Genomic DNA, 20,000 nt, shown 5'->3' on the forward strand with positions numbered 1-20,000 from the left:
AATCGTAGAGTAATGAAACTTGCAGAGATTAACTGTTATTTAAAAAGCTGGAAATGATTAAATTTTGGAAGCTCAAGGTCACAGCTAAGCAAAAGGTCGAGAAAAGCTGCCACGGCGGAGGTCTGCGCTCTTCTGAGTGAGTGCCCCTCTATTTTTACTTGATTTCTGTCTAGAAAGGTAATATTCTCAGATCTGTTGTTCAGTGTCTTTGATTCATGGTTGATATCACTTTCGTAAACTAATTTTCTGATACATTATACGTTGGAATGATACATTTTATTGATGTTCTCAACACATAAATGGTCGTAAGACATCATTTTATTGATGTTCTCAACACATAAATGGTCGTAAGACATCATTTTATTGATGTTCTCAACACATAAATGGTCGTAAGACATCATTTTATTGATGTTCTCAACACACAAATGGTCGTAAGACATCAGATCCAAAATCGTGGGAGACACTTCGAATAGCGACCTGGAATCACTCAGCACTCGCCACCTAGATGAAGTAACTCTAGATTGGTAAATAAAAATACAAGAACAAAAGACAGTAGTGATTACAAAAGCGTACGTGGAGTGGAATCATAAAAAGATATTAAATAGTTATTAAAAATTACGAAAAAAAAAATTATTGATGTCTAAGAGGTTACTATAATCTACAAGTTGTTACGATAATTCCAATTTTTTTTTTTTTTTTTTTTTTAAGAAAGAGAAATTCACTTTGATCTTGATTATTACGTTAATAGATTATCAAAAAGTACTGAAAGTGTTTGATGTCTAAGAGGTTATTACAATCTGCAAGTTGTTACGATATTTTTTTTTACAATCTGCAAGTTGTTACGACAATTAAATATTTTTTCTTTAAAAAAAAGGAAATTCACTTTGATCTTCCATTTTTCACTTTTCCACATTTTCTCAAAACAGGAGTAAAGTATGACATTCGAATACCCCACTTATTGGCCATCGCCACTGCTGAAAATAATATTAAGGTAAATAAGCATCTCAGATATTACAAAAAAAAAAAAAAAAAAAAAAAAAATCTTCGACGTCGATGTCATGAGAAATTAACAGTGATTTCGAAGCGTCTTGTGTAAATAAGGACGATTTCGTGATTTATTGAGCAAATAACAGTGATTTTGTAGCATTTTGATAAAAGAAAAATTATTTTTAACAATGTTCCCATAAGCTGTTACTTAAGTGTGTCCAAGAATCGCACGGTTGAGCGTGGATACGTTATTGTGTATTGTATTGAATATAGTATTTCTATATCGAACAATGTAGCCAATGTCTTGATTTGTGATTTTCGTCATTGAGAGAGAGAGAGAGAGAGAGAGAGAGAGAGAGAGAGAGAGAGAGAGAGAGAGAGAGAGAGACTTTTACATCTATTCTTTAGAATATATTCAAAGACTTTTTTATGTCGTGGAAATATCAATTAGATGGCCAGATCATTGCAAAGGTTACGTGTGATGTTTTAGAAGATTACCATTGTGTGTCTGCTCACACACACACACACACACACACACACACATACACACACATATATGTAAATATATATATATATATATATATATATATATATATACGTATATATGTAAATATATATATATATATATATATATATATATATACGTATATATGTAAATATATATATATATATATATATAGAATTATATATATATATATATATATATATATATACGTATATATGTAAATATATATATACATATATATATATATATATATATATATATATATATATATATATATATATATATATATGTGTGTGTGTGTGTGTGTGTGTGTGTTTGTGTATATTCATACTTTAAAAACTACAATTCTTGCGATATTCACTATCTTGAAACCAAAATTTTCTGATTATCTTACATATGTATATGGGTGTATATACTGTATATGTATATATATTTATTTATATATGTATGAATGCATACTGTATATATGTATACATTTGTATATATATGTATGCATATATACATATATATGTATATATATGTGTCTATTTAATATATATATATATATATAGAGAGAGAGAGAGAGAGAGAGAGAGAGAGAGAGAGAGAGAGAGAGAGAGAGAGAGAGAGAGAGAGAGAGAGAACATTATCCTATCAAACTTTCTATGTAATTGTTTAAAGCAACGATTCATTTAATCTCCCATATATTACTTAGTTCCACCGTCATTTTTACCCACCCACGAGAAACAGTCACACAAACAATAATGTTTATTATGACAAGTCATCGATGCTCTAGTTATAACTGTAATTTATATTGTGATACTTAGTGCAATTTTTTTACCGTGATTTAATTACATTTTTTTTAACCTGAATTTCAGAAATATATGGAAGTAGTATTTGAAGTTCAATTTTATTTTTCATGGTAATAAATTTGTTATAGATTTTTTACTTCTATTTGGTGTGGTTGAAATATATTTAATTTTATTACTAAGATAGTTAAAAAAATAAATCTTCTAAAGTTTCTATTTTGATGACCTTTGTTTTTGACACCACTTACTTGTGACTGTAAATTTGGAGATAGTATAAAAACATTAATGTTGTGATATGTTCGAATGCCAGAAAATATTTTCTCTTTAGTAATTTGTTTAAATTTCAGGAATATTTTACAACTTACAAATGTCCACTCCGCGTTCGTAAAATTTCTGGTGCAACTGTTGTAATATGTAATTATTATATTTGCTGTTTACATGACTGTATCTTTCATAAACTGACTGTCATGTTCTGTATCATGGCGCTTGCCACATTTCAGTATGTAGAGTTTTTATTTCTCTACGTTTATGTTTAGATAGAAATCCAGTAAGGAAGATTTTAGAAAATTAATCTAAAAGCAACATGTTTTTTTTTTTTTTTCAACAACTAAGGTTACTTTTGATAACTTTGACCCAATTGTAAACCTCTAATAAATTTTCTACTTTCCTACGTAAATATTGAGATCAAAATCCCCTAAGTATAGATTTGAAAAAATCAATCCAAAAACAATATTTTCTTTTAATAACCCAAAATGGCTACTGTGCACTGTTAGAAATCTGCATTAAAAATACACGTTAGATGCTTGGCAACATTTGTTTCAGGGTTTTTACCGTTTTAAAAAAGGATATATTGACGTAGACGATTGATATTACGGTCTCCAACCCGTAAAAGATAATAACAAAATCGCCTGCATTTTACTGAAATACGGCTAAGAACAGTATACATTTACGGAGAATTTCTGATTATAATTACGGTTTTTTTTTAACAGTGAATATCGGCGACCCCATTGAAAACATTTCATATTCAAACAGTTTGACCCCGTGTGTGGTTCACAAGAACACCCCCAATCCTGACAAGTCATACATCATTTTACTTTCGTTCCTTCCTTCGTCCTTGGACGCCTCAGGGCAAGAGGAGGAAGTTCCAAGTCTCTAAGTCCCCGTGACCCTTTCTACCGGAAACCTAAAAAAAAACTGAGAACTGGGTGAGAAGTTGTTGGTACTTTTTGCAATGTGGAGGACACTTTTTGGATATTGCTCTTCATTTGTTGGCTCCATCGCTCAGTGAATTGAGCATTTGATGGAGTGGTTATATAATCGATCGATTTCAATCGTATCGGTGAAAATAGATTTAGATTTATTTGCTAAATGGACCTATGACAGAAGCTGTGTGATGTGACGGAGCAAATCGGTTCGAGTGAAAGTCATTTCTGGCACTTCAAGGGAGGATGCGGGTCGCGTTGCAAGCTATTGTTTTATTTTGAAGTATTACTATATAGCTTATTTTCCTTTTTATTTTTGGTAAATAAAGAGATTTCTCTACGATCTCTCACTAAAATAAAGGGAGCTGTTTATTTTAGATTGATAGATCGCACAGCATGTGCTTGTCAGTTGAGTAAACTACGGTTTTATGATGTAACGTGTGTGATAATACGAGCGAGATAGCAACCTTGGAAGAGAGAGAGAAAGAGAAAGAGGAAAACAGACAGACAGACAGACATACAAAGTAGAGGGTTGGTCCCCCATCTCTCGGGGCCGACTGGGTGCCGGTGAGCAGTCCATGAATCCAGCAGAAACCGTTCGACCGCTGTTGAGGAAGGGCGGTTACCGACTGCCGCTGAAGTAGCGAACGACCTCATCGCCGCATCTGACGTCCTTTGACAATCGGCGCCTTCAGGAGCCTGTGGGAGGGATACAAAAGTTGAAGCCTTTACGTCTAGAATACGGACTCATGTCGATTAAGAAGTCTCTTTCTTCATGGAATATCGGGATTAATTGTGTTGATACTTAACTCAAAAAAAGTAGTTTTTTATCTCAATTTAGTGCCGTTAAACACCATAGATGCCTTCTGGATATTCATTTCCATCGCCAAACAATGAAGTTATCGACATATGTACCCGTTTTGATAACATCTAATCGAGAGATGTAAGGCATTAGTGTAAATAGAATATCTAACTAAATCTAAACTATCCCCGAAGTGGAAAAATAACAAAAATGACCGTAAATACACAGTTATTCCTAGTCCATCTAGCCCTATGCACCCTCCCCTTCAGCAGCGAAGTGCCCCAGCAGAAATTCCCTGAGGACTTCTACGGGAAGCCTGGAATATCAGTGGTCGATTACTTCCCTTCCAGCTCCGAAGATTACACCTTCGGACCCGGAGACGACTTCGGCCCAGTGGTCTTCGAGGATTCGCCCCTGATAAGCCAGCAGCCGGACGAGTTCATACAGAGCCACGAGCCGCTCCATTCCAATTTGGATTTTCGCTTCTTGCATGGCTCTCGAAATAACGGGTCGTACTCCAATACTAAACATCATGATGATGACAGAGGTGTGGTGATGTAAAGTTGGGATGGTTCGATGCTGTTCTTGTATTTTTTTTTCTTTTCTTTTTTTGTGTGTTTGCGAAACTTGATGATTATATGGGAATATATATGTAAATATTCTGTTATGTATTTTTTTTACAAGTGAGGGAATATATATATATATATATATATATATATTTATATATATATATATATATATATATATATATATATATATATATATATATAATATATTGTATACACATATATACAGATATATGTATATTCATACATATATGCACAGTATATATATATATATATATATATATATATATATATATATATATATATATGTCTGTATACAGACAAATACATCACATATATAAATTTTTACATACATATATATACACACACACATATATATATATATATATATATATATATATATATAATGTGTGTGTGTGTGTATATATATGTATATGTATATATATCCATCTATATATATATATATATATATATATATATATATATATATATATATATATATATATATATAAATATAAATACAATATGCAATTTTATATAAATAGAATAGTAAATTCATAGATACGAAATCTGTCGTGGGTGTTGTTCCCTTTCAAGTATTCTCATTGTGTTTCCTCTGAAGACTTTCGTTCTCATTCGTCAAACAATCCCATTTTCCTAAATTTCTCTCTCTCTCTCTCTCTCTCTCTCTCTCTCTCTCTCTCTCTCTCTCTCTCTCTCTCTATAGGTACAGGATTTTGGGGACCAAGAGAAGGTATTGTGAATATCATGGAGCAATTGCATGTATGTAACATTACTGTGTAAGATTCTTTCAAATCTTTGAGAATAAATATTTATTGATAATAGCTTAAGTGAACTTTTGCAGTTTAGATAATTTTGTTTTAATAGGATCTCGTCTCCTAGATAGAAAAAGAAAAAAAAGACCTTTAGGGTAATCACATGAGTTTATAATTCAAAATAGTTAGAAGGAATTGGAAGATAGTAAGCAAGAAAGATAGAAGCAAGATAAACTAAAATGAAATTGTGTTTTCGATTTGCCAATGAGGTACTAGTTGTTTGGGCGTTGGAGTCAACTTAACGGTGCGAAGGTTATTTGACAAGGGATTCATTCATTGTTGGCCTATGAATGAATAAACGGAGTAGTCTACAATTGTTGCACTCAAAGTCATGGAATATCACTTATACAAACTAACAAACTTACACGTGGGGAAAGGGTTTGTGTATCGCCCTGATCAGCAAAGTTGTACTAGTCAGGGAATCCCATACTAGGTTGGTTTGTTGTGAGCGACCAAGATTAAATTCTCCTTTCATTACGAATCCGCAGTGGCCAGAGAGAGAGAGAGAGAGAGAGAGAGAGAGAGAGAGAGAGAGAGAGAGAGAGAGAGAGAGAGAGAATGCCTTCAGAAGGTATCTAAGAGAGGAAAGAAAGTTTTATATATATATATATATATATATATATATATATATATATATAAATATATTTATATATATATATATATATATTTATATATATATATAAATATATATATATATATATATATATATATATATATATATATATATATATATACATATACAGTATATATATAGATTCGGACATCTTCCTCTCTCCCTCTCCTCATCTCCTTAAACCTTCCTTATTCCTTCCCTACTCTTTCAAAAATTCTTATCCAATAAACCAAAAATATCTCAACTAATTCCATTTTCTCCTTCTTTGCAGCCATTCCTCAGAAGTGCTGGTACAAGAGCAACCAGTACGACTGTGGTCTCTCGGTCTCCTGCGTGTTCCAGGGTTCCAAGCCCATGGACCTCTGCTCTGGGGGCATGATATGGTCCTGCTGTGTGCCCAGAGACAGGGTGGATCACGTTGATCACAATCTAGGAGCGATTGGAAATGACGTCAGTAAGTAATGGTTTAAAATTGCATTTTGAAATTTTTTTTCTATTTTTATTAACATTGATTTGTGAGTCTTCATAGTTTAAAATATATATGTATATATATATATATATATATATATATATATATATATATATATATGTGTGTGTATATATGTGCATATATGTATATGTATATATATATTTATATATATGTATATGTACGTATATATACATATATATACATACATATATATATATGTATATATATATATATATTTATACACAAACATATATATATATGTATATATATACAGTATATATATATTAGTAAATTTTTGAGTCGTCAATTTTTGGAAAGCAAGTAAATTTTTTTTTCAATTTAGTTTTGTCATATAGGTCAGATTTAATCAATTTATCGTTTTGACTGAAAGGTTATTTAGTAAATTACTGTTAATAAATTTATAATTTTTAAGTGAAAGGGGATTTAGTAGATTATTGTCTTATAATAATCAATATTGTTATTTGTGGTTTTAATATTCCAATTCACTCCATTACTCTGAACAATTCAGTGATTTTGTAACCGTTATTTATACACTATCGATCACGCTTCACTAAGTAAATCACTTGGTGATTTTCACTTATCATCAATAGAATTATTTTTAGATTCAAATCTCCAATTCACTCAATTATTCTGAAAATACAAAAATTTTGTTACCCTGTTATTTACAGAAAATCAATCATGCTTTACAAATGTAATTTATGGTGATTTATACTTATAATCGTCAATATAATTAATATTAGTTTTAATTCCCCAATTCATTCCGTTACTGTGAACATTTCAGAGATTTTATTACCCCGTTATTTATACAAAATCATTTACGCTTCACAAAAGTAAATAACTTAGTGATTTACACTTAAAATCCTCATATAATTAATATTAGTTTTAGTTCGCCAATTCACTCCAGTATTCTCTAAAAATCCAGAACGTTTATTAAACTAGTTATTTAAACCAAATCAATCACGCCTCCCCCGAGTAAACCACCTGGTGATTTGCCCCCTTTCCTCGCTCTTCCGTTGATTGACGACTCACACATTCGATGATGTAACGAGCAGTTGCTAAATAGCAGCACATTTAATACAAATGTTACTTATTACTTCATGTACCTCACACACGAATGCATGTCGGGGTCACTTGGCGTGAAGGCAGTTGCTATCATATCACGTTTAGAGTTTGGAAAAGGAAATGTTGTCAATGTTTAAATTGGTTGATTTTAGGATTTGTTAAGAGAAGTTGTTTATGTTCAAATTGGTTGATTTTAGAATTTGAAAAGAAAAGTTGCCCGATTTTAGAATTTGAAAAGAAAAGTCAATGTTCAAATTGATTGATTTTAGAATTAGAAAAAGAAAAGTTGTCAATGTTCAAATAGGTTGCTTTTAGAATTTGAAAAGAAAAGTCAATGTTCAAATTGGTTGATTTTGGAATTTGAAAAGAAAAGTTGCCAATGTTCAAATAGGTTGATTTTAGAATTTGAAAAGAAAATTTGTTAATGTTGAAATCGGTTGATTTTAGAATTTGAAAAGTTGTCAATGTTCAAATTGATTGATTTTAGAATTAGAAAAAGAAAAGTTGTTAATGTTCAAATTAGTTAGTTAGAAATTTTTTTTTTCTATTGAGTTGATGGATTTTAAGTTTATTGATAAGCTGTTTATCGATTATCTATAGATCCAAGTTTGGTGATTTTAAATAGTCATAGGTTAGCTTATATGTTTGATTTTCGTAACTAAATATGCGGTTTATAGTTTTTTTTTTTTTTCAATCAGTCTGTATTTGGCCATTGTTCTCTTCACGTTAGGTAATATTTTTATACTTTTTATATTTTTTATCCATTTGTTTTTCCATCTTTAGACATTAACTCCATCACTAATATTCTACTTGGTTTATTGAGAACACAATTCTGGAAAGCATAATCATTGCTTTGTGGAGCAGATTTTATTTCAGTGGCCCCCCCAAAAAAAAAAAAAATCTGACAAAAATATTCAAATAAATATTATCCAAATGAATTTTAGGATTCCTTTAGTAATACGTTCTTTTTCCTGGTTATTAGTACACAAAGTTAGGCTTCATAATAATAATAATAATAATAATAATAATAATATTGGGGAATTGGGAAAGTTCTTTGTAGATAAACTCATAAGCGTTAAGAAAATCATCGAAAGAACAGAGAAGGGAATTATTAAGATTGCACTGAGGGTAAAGAGTTGAGCTTTGTATTATTACTCTCAAATTTAATGTTTTTTCATTACATTTTGGGTTTTAGATACATCTCATTGTAAGCGATTTGTATTTTTTTTTTTTTAACAATCAGTTGTTTAAACGAAATTCTATTAGAGAATTCACCCAAAGACGAATTTCAGTCAGCAAATTCACTCATGTGTAATTTTGATCCAAGAAGGATTCACAAATCAGCAGTTTTTATAGAAGTTAATATATATATATATATATATATATATATATATATATATGTATATATATATACGTATATATATATTTGTATGTATATGTATATATATATATATATATATATATATATACATATATATATATATATATATATATATATATATATATATATATATATATATATATATATATATATATATATATATATATATATACATGCACACACACACATATATATATATATGATAAATTTTGCACATTTTTACGTGTTTTTCATATTCAAATAAGCCATATATATTTTGATATATTAATGTCTGGGTTCTCTTAACGACCTTGGGATCAGAGCCCCAGGCGAAATCTCACAAGCTCTTGTCTTTGTGAGATTTCGCCTGGGGCTCTGATCCCGAGGTCGTTAAGAGAATCCAGACATTAATATATCAAAATATATATGGCTTATTTGAATATATATATATATATATATATATATATTATATATATATATATATATATATATATATATACATATATATATATCATAATCTTAAAAGGCAACAGTAGCCTTGCACGCACAAAGACACAAACACGAAGCGCACCTCAGAATTAGCAAAAAAAAAAAAAATATAAAAAATGTCTTTTCGGCTGCTGACAAACCCTACTGTACCTTTTATCAGGTCACCCCAACCAGTTCTTCAGCAGTGGAAGCAAGCCCGACTCTTTCACCAGTCATAACAGACCATTTGACCACCATAGACCTAACCCATTTGATGATGACGATGATAGGTTTTTCCCCAATACCCAAAGACCATCTTCGGTCCTCAGACCGCATCACCACAGACCACCCCCTCCCCCACCCCATGTCCACCATTCTAGGCCTAGACCTCAGAGACCAGTCCATTCGCCTAGGCCTACTAAGTTCAAACCGCCTTCCGATAATCACTTCCTTAACGATTTCGATGAATTCGATAGCCCCCATGACTCCTTCGGTAGTCGACCTCACGATACGTTCGACCATAGACCTCCTCCTGACGTAGGAAGGCCTTCGTCTTCGTCCAGTCATCGCCCTCCGCCACATCCGTTCGGATCGTCAGGTGCTCACGTCAGCCAAAGGGGTATGAAGTATATCTTCATCCTTTAAGTTCTCGTGTGTAGATCAGTACTGTAGTTTCTCTATAGTTTATCTATTTCGTTCCTCTATTTTTCTTCTTTCTTTTCTTTCTCTTTGTTTATTTCTTTCCCTTTATTCCTTCTGCACTTTAATTTGCTCTCTTGCTTTTACTGATGAAGGATATAACTGATATAGAATCTTTAAGTTTTCACCCAGCCAGATGTGTACGAAATGTCTCTACCTTCTATAAGGCCTCCTCTGTAGATCAGTTCTGTAGTTCTCCATAGTTTTATCTTGTTCATTCCTTCTCTTTGCTTATTTCTTTCCTTTTATTCCTTCTGTATTTTAGTTTGCTCTCTCTCTTACTGATGAAGGAAATAACTGATAATCTTCAAGTGTTCACGCAGCCAAATGGGTACTGAGTGTCTCTTCTTTCTATGAGTCCTCCTGTGTAGATCAGTTCAGTAATTTCTCTAGTTTTGGCTATTTCTTTCATTTTCTTTGCTTATTTCTTTCTTTTTGTTCCATCTATATCTCCATTTTCTTTCTTGCTTTTACTGATTAAGGATATAAGTGATTAAGAATGTAATGTATAAGCCATATGGAGTAATAAGAGACAGTGTCAGTGATTAGCGTATCCAAGAGTGTCGCCAGTTCGTGCCTTGAAGGTTCAACTGTGGGAGTTTTCAACTTATTTTTGTGAAGAAGAATTTTCAGGGTTTTTAACTGAGGTGAGCCAAAGTGTTTGCGATATTTTCAGAACATTTAGGATTGAATGTTCATGTTCTTAGTGAATGATGAAAATTGAATTCACTGAGTCTACCCTTGATTTAGTAACTGCCAAGATCAATGACAGTTGATTATTATTGTTTTCAATCTGAAAGTACCGTTTCATAAAGAGTAGTGATGTTCGTCCACGTGGTAGTATACAGTGGAAGTAAATGCACATACTAATTGTGAGGAAAAGAAATTAGTGAAACTCAGTGAATCATTAAATGTGTGGATGAAAAGCAATTGAAGATAATGTGTCCCCAAAAATGCCTGGAATAAAATGTCTATATTTAGAAGCTACATGGAAATATCTGAAGTAAGCTCAGGATCAGAAGACAACGCACAAGATATCAAGAAAGCGAATAATTGAAGGGAAATTTATATCAAGACATAGTGTTATAGGAATCCTGGATATTCAGCATTGGCTGAGCTCTGTATGGGTGCTGAGTTAGGCCTAGTTAAGTAAAGTTGAGTTATAGGGTTAGAAGTGTCGTTGATAATAATCTTATGGTAATATATTTTGCAATTCTATAATTGATATGATAGAAAATCTATATTTATGAAAGCTTTTTAAGTGGACATTGCTATGGATTATACGCTACTTTATATAGTAGGGAAGAATATTTTTAATTGAGGTAGACCTAGTTAGGTAAAGTTGATTTATAGGCTCAGAGGTGGCGTGGATGATAACCTTGTGGTAATCTATTTTGTAATCCTACAATCAATATTATGATGAGGAATATATATTTATGAAAATTTTTGAAGAGGATATTGCTATAGATTATATGCAACTTTATATATTAGAGAAGAATATTTGCAAAGGTCCTGGAATGAGAATTAGTATCTAATACTATATTTGGCTATATCAGTACCCAGCAACATCACAAAATCTGGTCTCAATAATTTTATTTCATCATCATCATCATTATCTCCTCCTACGCCTATTGACGCAAAAACCTCGGTTAGATTTCGCCAGTCGTCTGTATCTTGAGCTTTTAATTCAATGCCTCCATTTATCTCTCTTCATAGTTCACAGCTATGTAGGCCTTAAGAAAGGTAATTTGTTATATATCATGGTTTTCTATCAAAGCTTATTCGCTACATATCATAAGAGAATAATTTCTCTCGGTATATTTATTAAAGGTAATATCTGTCAGGAAGCAAGCTAGCCCAAACTGCAAAAATGCTAGACTCCACAAGTATTCTTATACAAGGAAGAAAGACCCACCAACTTTCATAAAAAAAAGTTAGTTTAAAATGGGATCGATAGGAACTTTAATCTACAAGAATATTAATAATGAACTTAGTCCTTATAAATGGCTATTGAAAAGTTATTCTCCATACCTCTTCTCAGGTTGAATATCCTAGTGTAGCCTTATAGGGAAACTAATCTCATTGATGAAGAGACAATTTTTGTCCTTGAAAAAAGACAGCCCTAATAACAATCTTCAGTATAACTATCTTTAAGTGTTACCTTTAGAAATTATAGGTAGCTTTCATGTTTTTCACTAGAATTAGTAATGCTAATGCTGGCAGTTACTTTTAGAAAATCTTATTAGATTATGGCATTCAGGGGAATTAGTTGAATAGGAATTTTTATTTTTTCATTTTTTAGGAAAAATTAGTCCCTATAGGTACTCTAAGTAAAGATGGCTTCCTGAGATTTTTCAAGGAAGTTACTCCTGAACTTATATCTTCAAGTAAAACCAATCTTGTATATAAGGATCTTATTAATAGATCGTTTTTGGAAAGTTAAACTCCAAAAAAAGAAAAACTATCTCATCGAATTATAGAAGGAAGGTAGATACCATTGTTATCTTTGCGAGAGCCTAGACCTAAAGGAACTTTTTTTTTGAAATTAGTTATCATATATATCCCTAAGAGAGTCAGCTTATAGATTACCCTAGAAAAGGTAGCCCATAGGTTGTTACTCCAGAATATGTCGCCCGTAAATATAGAGGAAATAACCCATAGATTACCATAGAAGAGACAGCTCACATATTACCCCATAGAATCTTAAAGTAAGTCTGTGTTCATATCTTAAAGAGAATTAATTGAGAAGATTTTATTTCCGGCATTGTCAATTCCTATAGATACATTGCAAAAAGCTAGCTTTCATGAGGTACACAAACCTGTAAAAAAATTTATAAATAGAATTTAGTTGTTCTCTCCAAGCAGTTGATTTTTTATAGTCCAGTGGTCTCAAGTTTAGGAAACGGTAGACCAGAAGTCATGCATTGTGAACTTTTAGGTTATGTAAATTTGTTATGTTCATAATTCTGTTCATTTACGTCTAGTAAACGTTTGTCGATTCGCCAAACGAAAATCTGAATTGTGATGTTGACTAGGGCAGAGGGTTATGGGACTACGCATTTTGATGTTTAGTTTATTTTTCTTTACTCAACTTCAAGTGCTGTTTTCCTGGTCCTGTGCCTTGTGGGACCTATGATATTTGTTTGGCTTATGGACTCTTGAGTATAAAGATAATTCTTATTCTATTAATGTACTCCCCTCCATTTGTATGGGGGGTAAATGCGGTTGCCTTCTTTTCGAAGGACTGCTTTGGCTTTGGGGGAGACCGTAGTCCCGATCGGCTGCTGTACCTTACATAGCTTAGACCCTGGTAGCGTATGTTCATGTGTTGTACCAGTCACCAGTGTCCTTCCTCCCATCAGCGAGGAGTCCTGGCGCTGTTAAGTCAATAGTTCGAGGCGTGTGAGGTGTCTGTTTTGCATAATCCGCATTATTTGTCAGGTTCAACTGTATTGCAGCCTTTTAAAATCAAGAAAAAAGTCTTAAGGTTCCTCTTGTAAGCCTCTATGTTATAAGTAGGTTAGGTGTCAAGTGGGGACTTGAGTAATCTTTGAGCTGTAAATAGGAAAGCTCTAGAACCCACAGTCGAGGCGCATCTTGACTCCAATAACATGAAACCATCCGTAGCCCAATCGAATCTTAATATAGAAAATTCCGGCTTCTGATATATTATTGCAAAAATATCTGCTCTTAAAATGTCTCAACATCATTTTGAAACTCGATATTGCTAATTCAAACGAACGTGAGCGTTGAATCTCCATCTTTTGAATAATATGATGTCAGTCATCGGCGTGACGAATGGCCGTCGGAGACAATCAAGTCTCTTTGTCTAAAATTGAGGCCAAAGATCCAATTTGGGTCTTTTTTTTTTTTTTTTTTTTTTTTTTTTTTTTTGGACCTTGAGAAGTGGCCCACCCCCAAAAAATAAATTATAAAACAATCGTGTAAATAATCACCAAGTTTCAAGATATTCTTGTGTTAAACAAGTTGCAGAAGTTTTTAAAAGATTTTTTTTTTGGGACGGACAATGTTTTAAAGGATGGATACAGGAGGCAAACGTGAGGGAGATGTCTGACTTAGAAGTTCATTGTTCCAATGTTAATTTAGTTTCATTTGATTTAATTGGAATTTAAAGGTTAGATTTCTATGTGATCTACTTTGATTTAACTGTTAATTTACCACCATTTTATTTTTATTTTGCAGATAGAATTTTCAAATAGCATATTGAAATTTGAATTAACAAAATCAGTTTTCTATTTGCATAAATTTCATTGTAAAAATTTTTTTCGTGAAATATTTTTTCCATTATTACCTTAGCGAGGCGCAAAATACTAATTATCAATATTTCTATGAATAAATTTAAATTTTTGGGCATATTCATCTTTGTTTTCTCAGAAATCAGATCTGTTAATATACTGTTACTAGTAATGAAAATAATTAAAATTTACCTAATTTCTCTCTCTCTCTCTCTCTCTCTCTCTCTCTCTCTCTGATATTTTTCATGTAAGACCATTTCTCTACATAGTACATGGTCTAAAACTCTCTCTCTCTCTCTCTCTCTCTCTCTCTCTCATATTTTTCTTGTTAGACCATTTCGGTACATAATACATTTAAGTCTAAAACTCTCTCTCTCTCTCTCTCTCTCTCTCTCTCTCTCTCTCATATTTTTCTTGTTAGACCATTTCGGTACATAATACATTTAAGTCTAAAACTCCTCTCTCTCTCTCTCTCTCTCTCTCTCTCTCTCTCTCTCTGATATTTGTCTTTTAAGACCATTTCTGTACATAATACATGAAGTCTAAAACAAACATCTCTCTCTCTCTCTCTCTCTCTCTCTCTCTCTCTCTCATATTTTTCTTGTTAGACCATTTCTGTACATAATACATGAAGTCTGAAACTCACTCTCTCTCTCTCTCTCTCTCTCTCTCTCTCTCTCTCTCATATTTTTCTTGATAGACCATTTCTGTACATAATACATGGAAGTCTGAAACTCTCTCTCTCTCTCTCTCTCTCTCTCTCTCTTATATTTTTCTTGCAAGACCATTTATGTTTAATTACATGAAGTTGAAAACTAACACACTCTCTCTCTCTCTCTCTCTCTCTCTCTCTCTCTCTCTCTCATATTTTTTCTTGCAAGACCATTTATGTTTAACAACGCGATGTCGAAAACACACACTCTCTCTCTCTCTCTCTCTCTCTCTCTCTCTCTCCATTTTCCATCACGGCAAACGCGTGTGCAAATATTATTTAATTACCTGTTACTTCATTTTGGAAGCGTGTGGGTGGCACGCTCGAATGTATTTGGCACAATGGTCACGCACTGAAGTTCACGATTTAGAGGTTGAAATACCAAGGGCTTTTTTGTTCGGTTTTCATTTCGTCTAGTGGGTTTTTTTTTTTTTTCTTTTTTTTCTATTCCGTTTGGTTGATTCTACCGACTTCTTAATTGGTTTATTCTTAATTAGTTTGATTTTTGAGTAAGATAATGTTAATTAGTTTCTCTTTTCCGTATATAATTTATATGTGGATATCCGAAGATATATTTTTCTTTAATTCAAAAAGTTGTTTTTAGTGGAGTGAGATTGTAATAACTTGGATTGCTGAGAGAGAGAGAGAGAGAGAGAGAGAGAGAGAGAGAATGTTTGTATTCTTGCATTGGACTTAATGTATTATGTACATAAATGATGATCGTGCAAGAGAGAGAGAGAGAGGAGAGAGAGAGAGAGAGAGAGAGAGAGAGAAATGTTTGCATTCGAAATCATTTATTATGTATTTAAATGATCTTGCAAGAAAAAATATTACGCGTTGTTGGAAAATGTATATATACTGATTTCGTTTATCTGAAGCTTTTATTTCTTTCATACATTCGTACTTTGCTCCCAAAGCGAAAGTGAATATTAACTTCATGGTTAGAATGTATTTGTTACGACACATACACGATTATAATATGGATTTTTAATTAGAATATAATTATACAACATAAACCTGTATGGAAACGGATCACTTAGTCAATTAAAATATTCATCTTGATTTGATTTTGTACAATATACGAATAGCGGAGATACGGGCGTAAGATAATAATAATAAAAAAGGATATGTTTATATTGTTATTTAATAACAATATTGTTGATTGGTAGAAGCAAAACTATTTTATGTAGATTGTAATTCCTCTCGTGGAAGTGATATATCAGTAAATCGTAAATAATCGTGAGTTATTATTATTATTATTATTATTATTATTATTATTATTATTATTATTATTGTTATTATTATTATTGTTTTTGTTATTATTATTAATATTATTATTATTATTATTATTATTATTATTATTATTATTATTATTATTATTAGCTAAGCCATAACTCTAGTTGGAAAAGTAAGATACTATAACTCCAAGGGCTCCAACAGGTAAAATTTATATAAGACGTTGGAAGTCCATCTGATTTGCCTTAGGATACCTGTGCCTCTTATATGTTTGAAATGTAGATATTTTACAATAATAGAGAACCTTTTGGAAGAAAAGGAGTACATACTAATGGGAGGTAATATTAAGAAATTATGATATATAATAATCTTGATGATGCTATTCGCGAAAAAATTGATTAATTATGATAAATTAGGAAAATATTAGAAGTACGATACTATGTGCCATATTTCAAAAGCAGAATTTTATATAATTACAACTTGTAGTTTTTGTTAGGATTCAAATATGTTATTAAGTTTTTAAAGTGGATTTTCTATTATTTTTCCAACTGGTTGATGACAGAATTGAAGTAGAGGTTCCTTAGATAATTGAGGTCTGCGTGTCCTTTCTGCATGCGAATATTATTGCAATTTTTTTGGCTTGAAAATTGTGGGATCCAATTTGTCTGTTTTCTAAGGTTTTTTTGTTTTTCTTTGTTGAATATCCCGAGCGATACTATCTTGAGTCATTTACACAGGGTGATAGACCAGGAGAGAGAGAGAGAGAGAGAGAGAGAGAGAGAGAGGGAGAGAGATAATAAGCTGGATTAAGATTATTAGGGGTTCTAGTGAGGTATATTCATATGAATCGGTCAAAATTGCAATACGCATTGCTATATATATATATATATATATATAAATATATATATATATATATATGTATATATATATATATATACACACATATATATATATATATATATACATATATATATATATATACACACACTATATATATATACATATATATATATACATATATATATATATATATATATTGCAATACGCATTGCAATGTAATTTTACTTTCATGTTCTCGGTAGAATTTACTGCAGTTAATCCAGAATGAAATTCAGTTTTGATGTTAATGAATGTCCAGACCACAAAATGATTGTTTGTTACCAAGTTATGAATAAACAATTCTCGTTTAGCTATAAATGTTTTTTAGTCTACGAGAGTTGTTGCTTATCTACAGCAAGTTGTTTCTTGTCTACAGCAAGTGGTTGGTTGAGCTACAATAGTTGTTGTTTACAGCAAGTGGTTGTTTGTGGTTCGGCTACAAAAGTTCTTGCTTGTCTACAGCAAGTTGTTGCTTGTCAACAGCAAGTGGTTGTTTGTTGTTGAGCTACAATAGTTGTTGTTTATAGTTGTTGTTTATAGCAAGTGGTTGTTTGTGGTTCAGCTACAAAAGTTGTTGCTTGTGTACAGCAAGTGGTTGCTTGTCGTTGAGCTACAATAGTTGTTATTTACAGTAAGTGGTTGTTTGTGGTTCAGCTACAAAAGTTGTTGCTTGTCTACAGTAAGTGGTTGCTTGTCGTTGAGCTACAAGAGTTGTTGCTTGTCTACAGTAAGTGGTTGTTTCTCGTTTAGCGACTAGAGTTGTTGCTTGTCTACAGCAAGTGGTTGTTTCTCGTTTAGCTACTAGAATGGTTATCTTGTCTACAAGCAGGTCATTAGATATTAAGAGATATTCAATAAGAAAATAATTATGTCGTGAGAGTTTTAATAATTTAACAAACATCAGAATTACCATGAGCTAATGATAAGCTGACAATACTGATTATCTTGGATATAAAAATGAATGACAGAGTATTTTTAAACATTCGAATGAACACAGAACCGATACATTTCCATTCTCATATTTCATCACCAACATTAAACTAAGCAGCTCGCATTTGTTTGCCAAGCCTCATTAATCATGCTTTTGAGCGTTACCTAACCGTCGACGCCTTCTGCTGCGCTTTTGTCAATGTGAGGGGGAGGAGGAGGGTTGCCACTAACCACATTAAGTTTTCTAAAAAGTTTTTTTTTTTTTTGTAGACGACTAGAATTTGCTCTTTTGTCATGGGTGGGTTGCCAGAAAACTCTAACCACATTAAGTTATCTATCAAGTTTTTTTCTAGAAGACTTGAATTTTCCCTTTTGTCATGGGGTGGGTTGCCTTAAAACACTAACCACATTAAGTTATCTATCAAGTTTTTTTCTAGAAGACATGAATTTTCCCTTTTGTTATGGGTGGGTTGCCAGAAAACACTAACCACATTAAATTATCTATCAAGTTTTTTTCTAGAAGACATGAATTTTCCCTTTTGTTATGGGTGGGTTGCCAGAAAACATTAACCACATTAAGTTATCTATCAAGTTTTTTCTAGATGGCTAGAATTTTTTTTTGTTTTTGGGGTGGTTTGCCAGAAAACACTAACCACATTAAGTTATCTATCAAGTTTTTTTGTAGATGGCTAGAATTTTCTTTTGTTTTGGGGTGGGTTGCCAGAAAACACTAACCACATCACGTTATCTATCAAGTTTTTTTTTCTAGATGACTAGAAATTGCTCTTTTGTCATGGGGTGGGTTGCCAGAAAGCACCAACCACATTAAGTTATCTATCAAGTTATTTCTAGAGGACTAGACTTTGCTCTTTTGTCATGGGTGGGTTGCCTGAAAATACTAACCACATTACGCTATCTATAAGTTTTTTCTAGATGACTAGAATTTGCTCTTTTGTCATGGGGTGGGCTGCCTGAAAATACTAACCACATTATGCTATCTATAAGTTTTTTCTAAATGACTAGAATTTGCTCTTTTATCATGGGGTAGGTTGCCTTAAAATACTAACCACATTAATTTATCTATCAAGTTTTTCTTGCTAGACTTTGCTCTTTTGTCATGGGTGGGTTGCCAGAAAGCACTAACCACATTAAGTTACCTATCAATTTTTTTTCTTTTTCCAGACAACCAGACTTTGCGATCATTGTTTAATCTTGATCTTCTGTGGATCGAATGAGATGTTCTGAAATCTGATTAGGTTTTGTAATAGTCGTTCTTTCGTGACAAGACGTCAATATTCCGTAATCTGCAATCTGGAATTTATGATAGTTTTATAATAGAATTCGATGTAATTCGGGCTATGATATGATGTAATTAGATTTATATTATTTTTTTGTATAAGGAATTTTTTTTTTGTATTCTTATAGATATTCTTAGAAACAATTTCGTCTAGACGTGATTATTTCAGCTTCTCTTATTCATCATCATCATCTCCTACGCCTACTGACGCAAAGGGCCTCGGATAAATTTCGCCAGTCGTCTCTATCTTGAGCTTTCAAATCAATACTACTCCACTCATCATCTACTTTACACTACATAGTCCTCAGCCAT

The 20,000-nt window shown here is 32.1% G+C and overlaps 1 protein-coding gene across 6 annotated transcripts in view; it reads left to right on the forward strand.

The window, feature by feature from the left end:
- LOC137629760 (proclotting enzyme-like) overlaps positions 1-20,000 on the forward strand; it is a 236,224-nt gene that overhangs the window by 182,424 nt on the left and 33,800 nt on the right. For 3 of the 6 annotated variants that reach the window (XM_068361373.1, XM_068361372.1, XM_068361374.1), the window contains 2 exons: positions 6,571-6,753; positions 9,861-10,298. In XM_068361373.1, coding sequence (XP_068217474.1) covers positions 6,571-6,753; positions 9,861-10,298 — 621 coding nt within the window. Of the gene's footprint in view, positions 1-4,066; positions 4,832-6,570; positions 6,754-9,860; positions 10,299-20,000 lie in introns of those variants that run through there. The other 3 variants (XM_068361376.1, XM_068361377.1, XM_068361375.1) reach the window with 2 other exon arrangements.

The sequence above is a fragment of the Palaemon carinicauda genome, chromosome 37 (genome assembly GCF_036898095.1).
Source record: "Palaemon carinicauda isolate YSFRI2023 chromosome 37, ASM3689809v2, whole genome shotgun sequence".
Classification (NCBI taxonomy): domain Eukaryota; kingdom Metazoa; phylum Arthropoda; class Malacostraca; order Decapoda; family Palaemonidae; genus Palaemon; species Palaemon carinicauda.